This window comes from Salmo trutta, chromosome 19 (assembly GCF_901001165.1).
Source record: "Salmo trutta chromosome 19, fSalTru1.1, whole genome shotgun sequence".
In the NCBI taxonomy this organism is placed as follows: Eukaryota; Metazoa; Chordata; class Actinopteri; order Salmoniformes; family Salmonidae; genus Salmo; species Salmo trutta.
Genome location: NC_042975.1, coordinates 13179366 through 13193294, shown reverse-complemented (window position 1 = coordinate 13193294; position 13929 = coordinate 13179366). Strand labels below are relative to the sequence as shown.

The following is a 13929-nucleotide window of genomic DNA, read 5'->3' as shown; positions in this document are numbered from 1 at the left end:
TTAAACAGCTAAGATTGTTAAGGAATGTCCCAGTGTTAATTTGACAGATAGGCCTACCTTTTAGTCTTGGTCACATTTTAGTCAATTCCTCCTGTGTTAGTTTTAGTTATTATCAAATGATCAAAACTTGACAATTTTAGTCACAGCCATTTTAGTCAGTACATTTTTTTCTGCTAAATAATCAATATTTATGCTATATCTAACTTCCTCATGTGTAAATTCAGATGGCCTAGTTGGACAAGGCCTACTTTCACCTTGTATAGCTTACCTAGCAACATAGATATTGTGGCAGATTGTAACCAATGCCAGCCAAAATTAACCATATAGGCTATAAAGTCTTGGCTACAGGTTAAACAATTTACAGCACTGATTTTCTCCCCATCATAACTGTCAAGGGGCAAATAATAGTGCTTCCTTGAAAGAAAAAAAGTATAACATTTGTTTTTCCTCATAGGAAAAAAGCAAACGCAACTGGCATTTGCAGAACGCCGCGCAAGAGCAGCAACACAGATGAATAAATAACAACGCACAATGGAAAATGGAGCTTTGATTTAAGCATAGCAAAAATACCCTATATCAAAGAGAGTAAACATTGCTTCTAGTTGAGGTTAGTTACAAGTCAAGTGTCCTGGCTTCGAATCAGTGACTGAAGCGACCGCCTGGAAGCTGTGTGGGAGAGCCGATCAGATCAGACAGCGCCACTGAAAGATGTCAGTTCTGCATGAATGCGTAGGATTGGACTAAACGGATAAAAAGAAGCTTCATGTCAAATCAAAATGGCCATTAGTCTTAGTTGGAATTCTCGTCACATTTCTGTCGGCTAAAATGAAAAGTAATTTGTAATAGTTTGTTTTTTTCCCATGGCGTCTCGTTATCGTCATAGTTTTAGTCAGGAAAAATTAGGTAGTTGACGAGTATTTTTCTTATTGTTGACAAATTTACACTGGAGTATCCGAGATATATTAAAAACAAATTATAGGATTAAGTTTAAACCTTAGGCCCATGCATCGACAGAGAAAAACAATATTTTCTAACTGGACATTTTGAGTTGCTATGTTGAAATGATCTGCTGTCTGGCCTACATTCAAATCAAACTGTCACATGCGCCGAATACAACAAATGTAGTCAGCGTGTGGGGGTACAGGCTAGTTGAGGTAGGTGGGGGCGAAGTGACTATGCATAGGTAACAAACAGCGAGTAGCAGCAGTGTACAAGAGGGGGGGGTCAACGTAAATTGTCCGGTGGCGGTTTTTATGAATTGTTCAGCAGTCTTTTGGCTTGGTGGTTGAAGCTGTTGAGGAGCCTTTTGGTCCTAGACTTGGTGCTCCGGTACCGCTTGCCGTGCGGTAGCAGAGAAAACAGTCTGACTTGGGTGACTGGAGCCTGACAATTTTATGGGCTTTCCTCTGACACCGCCTATTATATAGGTCCTGGATGGCAGGAAGCTTGGCCCCAGTGATGTACTGGGCCGTTTGCACTACTCTGCACTACTCACTACTCTATAGTGCAAACGGCCCAGGACGTCACTGGGGCCAAGCTTTCTCTTGCGTTCTGTATGTAACATTTATTGAATAAGGCTATAGCAAATACGAATAATGACTGGGAATGTCACTTGTGTGCTGCCCTGCTGTGCGCTGCGAGACTCCAATCTTTACTTCACAGCAGCAGTCAAGTTCAAATAGTCATGTGACAGAATGGTTTAGCCCATGTCATCGACGCTGTCTGTCAATCATCCTGATAGACGATGCTACGGTAATATCACCTAAACCTTGTCAAATTAGACTAGGTGAGCTGGCAAAATCATTCCAGTTCACTTTAAACTTGACATTGCATTCAACTTGAGGCACACCTTAATAACATAAGCCAAGATACATTGCCAACAACACACAATGAGAACAATTCTCTACAGGTCTCCTACATGTGTGGAACGGTGTGCTGATGCCAGACAATCCATAGCTAAAATTGGATTCCCACACCTATAAACGGCCAACACCATTTAAACAAGTCATCCATTTAAGCGGCGGCCTCAAGCTGACAGGCATGGGGAGAGGAGGAGAGAGCCTGTCATTAAAAACAAATGTCCTACATGACCCCTCACCTCCTGACCCTCTTCCTAACCCCTCCACCTTGTTGCCCACTTGGTCACCCGCTGCTCTGAGGCTGAACACTTAAAAATCACAATGAGTGAACAGCCTGAAGGGTCGGCACTTCAGGGAACCAGCACAAATTCCTGGCATGCCGGAGGTGTGCATGCAGAATTCTTGTTGCAGGCATCAGGGCTTCAAACAGTCAGTTCAGGTCCGGCTTCATTCTTTCATGTTAATGCTCTGAAGAACCGCCAGTAATCCCAGTAGAGGCAATGTTTGGAATCTGGCACATTCTGTGGGCGTGTCAAGTTGTGAGGTCTTTTATCCGCGTGTTTTGGGCTTCAAGAGATGACAAAATAATGTGTGGGTGAGGCCATAGCCTTCCACAGTAGTGTTTAGAGAGGACCAGACCAAAGTGAGGGAAAATGTGAGACTCACTGCAATAAGGTATTTTGTTGTACAGGGTGACTCCAATTTTCCATAGTACAGTAAACAGGGGGGGGGGGGGGGTCTCCACATTGGTCTTAAACCAGTACCATTTTGTCAATGACAGTATATGGAATTATACCCAAAACATGTCACCTTAAACAAAGTCACAATATTTAATCTTAGAGAAAATAAAGGCAGCATGGCTCATCAGGTCAGGAAACGGTGATTGTTATGCCAAATTGCATGAGCAGTGTCCTACTCCAAATTGGCCAGATTATATTACGAGTTTATAAATTATATATCTTTTTTTACATAACTTCTTACCAGGGAATGCAATGCAAAAAAGAGAATTACCGTAGTCCAATCTAGACTATTCTGTCCAAAGACACTCAAAGAAACAGCACATTTTCCTGGTCATTCTCGATTGTACCTTAGCAAGGCTGTTGAGTGGAACGTTATTGTGTTAAATTACGTCTCAATGGGTTCTAGGCAGGATGGTTGTAACCTAGCTAGATATTTGAGCTGGCTTGAAAGAGTAGGAGAGAGGTTACAAGGCCCGCTTTTTGTTTTATATAAATAAAATCTCACCCAGAGGAGAGTTAAACTGACGCAGACAGGGATTCCAGACGAGTTTAGCAAGGTAATAAATACACTTTAATAAGGCTACCATGGCGACAGTTTGAACGAAGTCTACTTCAGGTAGTCCCTATAGAGACATAAGAACAATAAGAAGCAAACATAAAAAAATTGTCACTCTTTAACCAGTTAAATGCAATCTACATAATCCTTAAAATTATCATCATGAAAAAGGGCCATAAACAATAACTAGTAAAGCTGCGTACTCAAAGAAAAGTTAAAATCTCACCTTTCTGGTAAAAAGAGTTTTTGAAGACAAGCTCAAATACATTGTACAAATATGATAAAAATGAGTTTATTCAACAAAACTGTATGAATAATGCTTGAAATTACTTATGCTTTCTAAAAATAGTATAATCAAATCATAAAAACTAGCTAAGATTTCACCTTCCTTAGAACTGCAAAATATATATTTGTATGCTTAGTGTCAGAGAAAATGTGCATATTTGTCTAAAGGTCTCTCCCCACCGCTGGGAAGGTCACACAGAACTCTGGCTTGGCTTCCTGAACTCGTTAGGAACTCACCTTTCATCTCATATTAATCTTGTACGTCTATGACAAACATATATATTTTTTTAAATATTTGAATTATTGTAGATTACTTCCCTATAAATCAATCGCAGTGTGCCAGAGTGACGAAACCACTCTCTCCTGCTGCGCCAGGATGTAGGAATTGCAGGCATGTGCTTTGTCAGTGTCTGTCACATAGGGTTCAGCCAGCTTCAAGTAGTGTCAGATTTCACATCCTACATCACACAGGTGGAGGAAATGAAAGGGAGTACCTGAGTACCTGTACCTGTACTCCGATGTCCTTGAGAACCTTGGCTACCACTCAATGCAAGCCATTTCAATAAACGGTGTCCACATTTTTTTATTTATAAGCTAAAACTTCAGTCGGAACCGGTACCAGAACTACACAGGGGCCTCTACATCTAAGAGATTTTAAAGAAATAGAATCCTGATTTTGGGGGGGTTGGACACATGCCCTTCCTTTAAAATAACATTTATTTTCAGGACGTGTTCTTTTCAGGAATTCTACAAGAATTCCCATTGCTCTACCACAGTGAAACGTTGACCTTTGTGACTAGTGTAGCCTTCCTACTTCAGAGTGGCCTGCAGCATCTGCTTTCACTATCAGTAAAGTGGCACTGAGGGAATATGCCTCTTCACGCCCAGAGTCCTGCATGGAATGCTGCTTTACACTCAGGCCAGGCAGCCTTAACACTAGAAGTCTGCTTGGGAATGATTCATTCATCCCGCTCCTGCCTAAAGCTTTTCATACTGCACCCGCCCACACCCGCTGGCTTTCTGTCCGACTCACACCCACAAGAGCTGGTCCTGAACCCAACTGCAGTCCCGCAATGTTATTTTAGACGTATGTGACGACGCAGCTCACAGTAATTTTGCGCACTATAGACAATATCAAAATGCTGTAATTTAACCTATTTCTTAGGTTATTTTAGAAGAGATTCTCACGTGGACCATTATATTAAGCTTTCAGTATTACTGGGCTATATCAGCCAATAGGATAGACATAGCTTGAAAAGATTTGGAGACTTGCACTTTCTCTTGAGCTACGTTTTACAGCCTACCTTTTAAGAGTGGGACGATTTTCAGACAAATATGGGTGATCAATATTTATTTCTCGGCAATTTTCTAAACCATAGCCTAATAAAATTAAGGATGCATATTTATTTTCAAAAATAACTGCCTACTCTATTTAATTGAGACCATACATAGAGTACCAGTCAAAAGTTGACACACCCACCTATTCTACAATGTAGAAAATAGTGAAGACATACAACTATGAAATAACACATCATGTAGTAAATAAAAAGTGTTTTAGATTCTTCAAAGTAGCCACCCTTTGCCTTGATGACAGCTTTGCACACTCTCTCACTCTCTCAACCAGCTTCACCTAGAATGCATTTCCAACAGCCTTGAATGAGTTCCCAAATATACTGAGCACTTGTTGGCTGCTTTTCCTTCACTCTGCGGTCCAACTCATCCCATATGATCTCAATTGGGTTGAGGTGGGGTGATTGTGGAGGCCAGGTCATCTAATGCAACACTCCATCACTCTCCTTCTTGGTCAAACAGCCCTTACACAGCCTGGAGGTGTGTTGGGTCATTGTCCTGTTGAAAATCAAATGATAGTCCCACTTAGCACAAACCTGATGGGACGGCGTATCGCTGCAGAATGCTGTGGTAGCCATGCTGGTTAAGTGTGCCTTGAATTCTAAATAAATCACTGACTGTGTCACCAGCAAAGCACCCCCAGACCATCACACCACCTCCTCCATGCTTCACGGTGGGAACCACATGTGGAGATCATCCATTCACCTACTCTGCATTTCACAAAGACACGGTGGTTGGAACCAAAAATCACAAATTTGGAATCAACAGACCAAAAGACAAGATTTCCACCAGTCTAATGTCCATTGCTCATGTTTCTTGGCCCAAGCAAGTCTCTTATTATTATTATTATTATTATTATTATTATTATTGTTGTGGTTTCTTTGCAGCAATTCGACCATGAAGGCCTGATTCACACGCTCCTCTAAACAATTGACGTGTCTGTTACTTGAACTATGTGAAGCATTTATTTGGGCTGCCATTTATGAGGCTGGAAAACTCTAATGAACTTATCCTCTGCAGCAGAGGTAACTCTGGGTATTCCTTTCCTGTGGCAGTCCTCAAGAGAGCCAGTTCCATCACTGCGCTTGATGATTTTTGCAACTGCACTTTAAGAAACTCCTAGTTCTTGAAATGTTCCTGATTGACTGACCTTCATGTCTTAAAGTAATGATGGACTGTCATTTCTCTTTGCTTATTTGAGCTGTTCTTGCCATAATATGGACTTGGTCTTTTACCAAATAGGACTCTTCTGTATACCACGCCTACCTTGTCACAACGCAACTGATTGGCTCAAACGCATTAAGTAGGAAATAAATTCCACAAATGAACTTAAGGCACACCTGTTAATTGAAATGCATTCCAGGTGACTACCTCATGAAGCTGGTTGAGACAATGCCAAGAGTGTGCAAAGCTGTCATCAAGGCAAAGGGTGGCTAGTTTGAAAAATCTCAAATATATTTTGGATTTGTTTAACACTTTTTTGGTTACTACATGATTCCATGTGTTATTTCATAGTTTTGATGTCTTCGGCGCACTTTATCTTGCATGCCCAACTAGGAGAGGAGAGGTAGGCTACTGAAGATGAAGCAGCGAATTCTGAGTGTGTGAATAATGCGACAATGAAGTGCTTCTAATGCTAACGCATAACAAAGCAGAAAGACGACCATTTCCAAATAACCTGTGGGAAAACAAAAATATTTTAATCCCAAAGTTGTCTGATCTGACCACCCGCTCCCGACCGCAGCATTAAAAATGCTGACTGCGCCACAATGATCTCTGTCGGGACCCGCAGGTGAATGCGGGTTCACACCACACAGCCAGGAGGGGCTTGAAATATTAGCTTGTACCAATACAAATAAGCTTTAGAAGCAGCAGCAGCTGATAGACCAGAGAGTTTGACGTCATTGAGATCCTGTGGATGAGACGTAGTGGTCTAGTTGATGGTGTAAGTTTATTTGGAACCTATAGGCTATAACGTTTGAACCTGCGGCCAGCTGCATAGGTCTACCACTGCACAATCAGTGACTTGACTCACTGGCTTCAATTTCAAGCGCATTCTCTCCTTCTAAACTGACCCTCTAATTAGTTTGCTTGATCTGAACCATGGGGATTTTATTAGCCTACAAGGAGTGCTTTCAGGTTCCCAGGTCACAAGCAGGCTGTGTTTACTCACAGAGTCCCTCCAGAGACCGTACAAGAACATATACAGGCCTCGACATTAACTCGTGTACGCTTGCTCAGGGCAAGTAAAACAAACTGTTTGAGCCAAGTGTCTTCCAGATGCGATATTTTGCTCACTGTCCTCCCAATCTCTGCACAGCGCATCGGGGTATAATTATTGTAGGCCTGCTTTGACAGGCACGAGAAGTCTTTCAAATCATGCAGTCAGTCACATGATGCATTTTTGAGATCAAAGCGAGCAGCATTTGCACATTTGTTGAGAATAATTGCTAGCGAGATATTTGCCCAGTTACAGCTCATTTTTGGACAGCAAAGAAAATCATAAAAAGTAATGGTGTGTGCATCACCTGAGTGTGCCAGTGGTCTGTTGCCAGAGGCGAGCGAGCGAACGATTAGCACAGTCGGTCAAATAATGATAGTCTGTTGTATAACTAGATTCAAAACATAGTGTAGTTTGGCTGGTTAACTATGAGCATGCATTAATGTCATGTCTGATGTCCTAAAAAAAAAAAAAAACTTCCACCGGCACTCGTATATAACCGAAAATGGCCAACACAGTTGATACGGGTGCATAGTTGAAGAAACCAATGCTGCATACTGTTGTAAAACGCTCTCTCAAGCTCTCAAAATTGGCTAGTGTTCTCCTATATTCAATACTGGCCATGTAATTCTGACAAAGTTACAAAATACTATTTGAATAGCCTTATTGACAAGTAACTCCGATGCTGTCAAGATCTCCCCTGAACACTGAAGATTCTAACCTTACAAATACAGTGCATTCGTAAAGTATTCAGACCCCTTGACTTTTTCCACATTTTGTTAAATATTTTTTTGTTCCCCTCAATCTACACACAATAACGCATAATGACAAAGCAAAAACAGGTTTTTAGAAATGTTGCTAATTTATAAAAAATTAAAACTAAAATATAACATTTACATAAGTACTGTATTCAGATCCTTTACTCAGTACTTTGTTGAAGCACCTTTGGCAGCGATTACAGCCTCAAGTCTTGGGTATGACGCGACAAGCTTGGCACACCTGTATTTGGGGAGTTTCTCCCATTCTTCTCTGCAGAAGCTCTCAAGCTCTGACAGGTTGGATGGGGAGCGTCGCTGCACAGCTATTTTCAGGTCTCTCCAAAGTAGAGGTCAACCGACTGACTTTTCAACGCTGATACCGATACAGATTATAGGAGGACCAAAAAAAGCCGATACCGATTAAAATCGGCAGATTTTTATATTTGTAATAATGACAATTACAGCAATATTGAATTAACAATGAACACTTATTTTAACTTAATATAATACATAAAATAAATAAATTCTCAAAGTGCAATATGTGCCATGTAAAAAAGCTAACGTTTAAGTTCCTTGCTCAAAACATCAGAACATATGAAAGCTGGTGGTTCCTTTTAACATGAGTCTTCAATATTCCCAGTTAAGAAGTTTTAGGTTGTAGTTATTATAGGAAATATGACAACTATTTCTCTCTATACTGTTTGTATTTCATATACCTTTGACCATTGGATGTTCTAATAGGCACTTCAGTATTGCCAGCCTAATCTCAGGAGTTGATAGGCTAGAAGTCATAAACAACACTATGAATCAAGCATTGCTAAGAGCTGCTGGCAAACGCAGTTAAGTGCTGTTTGAATGAATGCTTACGAGCCTGCTGCTGCCTACCACTGCTCAGTCAGACTGCTCTACCAAATATCAAGTCATAGACTTAATTATAATATAATAAACACAGAAATATGAGCCTATGGTCAAATCCGGAAACTATCATTTAACTATCACAAAACGTTTATTCTTTCAGTGAAATACGGAACCATTCCGTATTTTATCTAACGGGTGGCATCCCTAAGTCTAAATATTCCTGTTACATTGCAAAAGTTTCAATGTTATGTCATAATTATGTAAAATTCTGGCAAATTAATTACAGTCTTTGTTAGGAAGAAATGGTCTTCACACAGTTCGTAACGAGCCAGGCGGCCCAAACTGCTGCATATACCCGGACTCTGCTTGCACTGAACGCAAGAGAAGTGACACAATTTCCCTAGTTAATATTGCCTGCTAACATGCATTTATTTTAGCCAAATATGCAGGTTTAAAAAAATATATACTTCTGTGTATTGATTTTAAGAAAAGCATTGATGTTTATGGTTAGGCACATTTGTGCGACGATTGTGCTTTTTTCACGAATGTTATTTTGTTAAATCATCACCCGTTTGGCGAAGTAGGCTGTGATTCTATGATAATTTAACAGCCACCGCATTGATTATATGCAACGCAGGACAAGCTAGTTAACCTAGTAATATCATCCACCATGTGTAGTTAACTAGTGATTATGTTAAGATTGATTGTTTTTTATAAGTTAAGTTTAATGCTAGCTAGTAACTTACCGTGGCTCCTTTTGATGCTGCACTCGCGTAACAGGTGGTCAGCCTGCCACGCAGTTTCCTCGTGGATTGCAATGTAATCGGCCATAATTGGTGTCCAAAAAGGCAGATTACCGATTGTTATAAAAACTTAAATCGGCATGGCCGATTTCAATTGATCGACCTCCACTCCAGAGATGTTCGGTTTGGTTCAAATCTGGGCTCTGGCTGGGCCACTCGAGGACATTCAGAGACTTGTCTCGAAGCCACTCCTGCGTTGTCTTGGCTGTGTGCTTAGGGTTGTTGTCCTGTTGGAAGGTGAACCTTCAATACATCCAACGTATGCACCACACAGAACGCACTACAACAGACTCTTCAACGCAACGCTTCAAGGCAAACGCATCGTTCCATTGGAAAATGAATGTACTTCTGGTGTACCAAAACGCGATGACGCTGTCAGTGTGATCGAGGTGTATGAGTATTTGTTGACAAGATGAGTGGCATTTTGCAAATCAATGACATCAGAGATAACATATAAGACTATCATTAGGCTACTCTTGTCATTCAGTTGGTTAAGCTAACAGTCCAAGTACTGGATATGAGCCTAGTTTAATGAAGTAGGTGTATGTTCCAAACTCACACCTTCTGCGCTCTCGTTCTCACAGGCAGCTGTGACCTATATGTTCCACCTCAACTAGTCAATGGATGACTGAAATACGTCACACCAAAGGCATCAACTTCACATTGCGAATGAGAGGCCTGTTTCATTGCTGAAAAATTATGGGTTAGTACTGTTAAATATGCAGTCCTCTGATTTTTTTGCTCCATATGAATTGTCACGGCAAGTTGTCTCAGATGCCAAAGCCTCATTCCTAAGCAGCTTTAGCCAGAACCATACAATGAGACACACCCCTTAGCAATGCTGCTGACAACTTGCTGGGCCTATTATGGTGAAGAAGGAAAAAAATTTATCCTAAAATGAACAAATAACTAATTAAATTGGTGCACAGACATGATAAACCTGGTGATAAGTCTCTTTTTTTTGTTTCTACAACAGAATCACACATCAGTGCTTTTCTGTGTGATAGAATCCAGAGACCTTATGGTTAGCCTCTCATGGTGGCATAAAAAAAAGGTGTGTCCAATAGGACTCCCTACCCTTAGGCATGGATACACACAATCTCCTCAACAACAACACATGGTGATTAAACTAAAGGGCAACCAGAAGGACAAACAGTTCTTATCTTTTACACCATTTTTGTGTTTTTTTTTTTTTATCTGTCTTTGGGGAACCCAGGGAGATCCAGCTCAAACGGAGACGCTTCCAATTCCCAGAGTAAAACGTCCACCACGCTCATGTCTATAAAATAAACCAAAGTGATATGAGCTCCATCATCCAGTGCCTGTTGCTAGGAGAACTTTGAAAAGATGGTGTGGACTGCTATAAAAATGTCTGATATCCATGCTATACTCAATAGCAGCATAGTAAATCATGCACTTCTACTGGCACAGCGGATAGAGGGGGATGATTAACTGTAAACTCAGGACATCATGTGTCCCCCAAATGGCAGCCTATTTCCTACATAGTGGACTACTTTGACCAGGGGCCGTAAAGCATTATGTATGTGAAAGGGCACCATTTGACCAGGGGCCATAGAGCAATATGTAGGGGAAAGGGCACCATTTGACCAGGGGCCATAGAGCATTATGTAAGGGAAAGGGCACCATTTGGGACACCGCCCATACCTGCAGCCTAAACATCACACACAAAGCCCAGGCTTCCCTGTGGCTCAGTTGGTAGAGCATGGTGTTTGCAACGCCAGCATGGTGTGTGCAATGGCCGGGGGGCCAGTACACAAAAAATACAAAAAAAATGCATGAAATGAAATGTATGAAATTCACTACTGTAAGTCGCTTTGGATAACTTCTATGGACTAGGTGGGACGCCAACTTCAGATTGTTTTCTATCCAAATACTAATAATATGCATATTCTAGTTTCTGAGCCAGAGTAGTAACCTGTTTAAATTGGGTAAGTTTTTCATCCGGCCGTGAAAATACTGCCCCCTATCCCAGACAGGATAAGAGTGTCTGCTAAATGACTAAAATGTAAACATAAACATCTGACAGCAAAGCATGCAATGCCTCTCTCGGCCTACAAGGTAACCAGTACCAAACAGCAACACATTTTCATTCATATCACTAACAGGACATCGAACTTACCCTCCTCAATAGTACTTTTTTAACCACTGTTTGTTTATGTTTGAGGACCGAAACATGGTTGTTAGAGAGTTTGTTGTCACTTTGTATTATATACTCACTTTCTGAAAAAGTGCAAAGAGGGGCTCCTGAGTTGTGCAGTGGTCTAAGCCACTGCATCTCAGCGCTAGAGGAGTCACTACAGACACCCTGGTGAGATTCCAGGCTGTATCACAACCTGCCATGATTGGGAGTCCCATAGGGCGGCCCACAATTGGCCCAACGTCGTCCAGGTTTTAGGCTTTTGAACTGGGATGTGGGTGGTATTTAACCGATTGTACTTTGAAAAATGCTTGCAATTCAATATGGTCTACAACTAAACACAGACTCCTTAGGGAGATAGTATAGGACAAGCAGTGCCAACACAGCTGGGACTCCACAGTTTTAATGGGCTGAGGTTTGGATTCACAAAGAACAGTGACTAAAACTGCATTCTCACAAAACTCCTAACAGTAATCAAACTGACAGAGGGATTCTATTGAATATAGTCGACCGGAGCCTGGCCCTATAATATAATAGGACAACAATTGCATAATCATTTATTATTTCAAGATGCAGCTTTTCAGAAAACTAAGGGAGACCATAACGTTAATGAACGATCTTCGTGACGTCATTTAAATATAAATCGACAACTCACTCAGGCTGTAACGTTAGTTAGCATGCTCGCTCTCATGTTGTTGGATAGCCAACTAGCTTAGTAACTTCAGTACACACACACACACAACACAAATAAAATACCAGCTAGATGGTTCATTCTTACTTTCCTGGTAACAAAACCAACTCAGTGACTGGCTGGGTGAATGGTTAAAACATTGCTCCTCATCAACTCGTGCGTTAGCATGCTAGCTAGCTAAATTACTCCAGCTAGCTAACGGCAGTAAGCTACTTTAGCTTTCCGACTTGAGAAATTCAAACCAAGAACACACAGCTTAGCTATATTCAGCTTGCTTACCTCTGCTGTCCGTAGTGATGGAGGTTTCTTTAAAGCTTGTTTGAAAGAATTTTCCATTGATCCAGTCATTGTCATAACTTCACACAAGAATCAAATCCTCAAGAGATCCCAGTCTCACTTTTTAAGGCCGATACCGCTAAACTTCCATCCCGTCGCTCTTTTCCTCGCCCGAGCATGGAGTGAAAATGCCTTGTAAAAATTAACACAAAACTAACCTCTAGAACGCAACTGGTGCGCATAAAATGTACTAAAAGTAAATAATACAAAAATGATTTGCATCTTTAGCATCCAGTTGGAAAGTTGCCTCCTGATCATCAGTTCTTCATTTGGGACGAGTTGACTTCTGTCTCGACGCCGGAGTCGAATCTGTGATCCCTCTGTTCATTGACAGCTCAAGAACGCAGGAGGAGGCTATCGTTAAAAAAAACAGTAATAACGTTTCATTATTCAACAAAACGTACTACAAAAGGAAGTGAATATTATCAATGGTGAAACAGTAGATAATGCGCTCGCAAGCTCTTCACTTCTTCAGCTTAGTTTGAGAACATACTTGTCTGTCTGTGGGATAGCTCCTCACAGTTCTCAAAAGCAAATCTCATCAGCTGATAAACCTTCGGCCTTTAAGTGTTTTTCAGAACCACCAACTCTCTGTCCTTGTTGCAAAATCAAGCCAACTGTCTGCTATACTGTAACAAATGACACTACACGTGTTAAGCTCCTGCATACATCAAATATTAGTCTATCAGCTTTAGGTAGCTGGGTGTCGGTTTTTGTTATGCATAAAAAAAAGTAAATTCTTGTTGCGCTCGGTCGTCACTAGTAACCACAGCCACAAAGTCATAAACTATACAATTTAGCTTCTTAAAATGTGATTTTAAACATGACCTTAACCACATTACTAACCTTGTGCCTAACCTTATTAAATTAAGACCCAAAACCAAATGGATGTTTTCATGGATTTATACCATAATGAAGTTTGACTTTGTGGCTGTGGTAACTAGTGGAAAACGTTCCGCTCCCTCCCTGGTTCATGTCCTGAATATCGCGAGAAAAACATATGACTTTCCATCGCAGCCGGCCGTGACCGGGAGACCCATGGGGCTACCAATTGGATACCACGAAAAACGGGTAAAAATAAATAAAATAAATTTAAACATATCAAAATATATTTAATATTTGAGATTCTTCAAAGTAGCCACCCTTTGCCTTGATGACAGTGCCCCTGTGACAACAATTTTGGCCCCCTTAAATGTGGAGTATGAAATAATTTTTACATAACTAATATTTGCTATCATTCTTTTTTTACATCCGTTATTAATGTAACGGGCCCCTCTAACAGTACAACTGGCCCCAGCTTGGCCCCCCCAGTTG

The 13929-nt window shown here is 41.0% G+C and overlaps 1 protein-coding gene across 1 annotated transcript in view; it reads right to left on the bottom strand.

Moving 5' to 3' along the window:
* The window catches only part of rapgef6 (Rap guanine nucleotide exchange factor (GEF) 6), a 181957-nt gene extending 168427 nt beyond the window's left edge, over window positions 1-13530 (bottom strand). The window contains exons 1-2 of the mRNA XM_029699779.1: window positions 13109-13530; window positions 12559-12969 (exon numbers count right to left, since the gene is read on the bottom strand). Of these exons, the coding sequence (XP_029555639.1) occupies window positions 12559-12633 (75 nt within the window). The 5' untranslated portion in view covers window positions 12634-12969; window positions 13109-13530. The remainder of the gene's footprint in view (window positions 1-12558; window positions 12970-13108) is intronic.
* Between the last annotated feature and the right edge of the window lie 399 nt (window positions 13531-13929).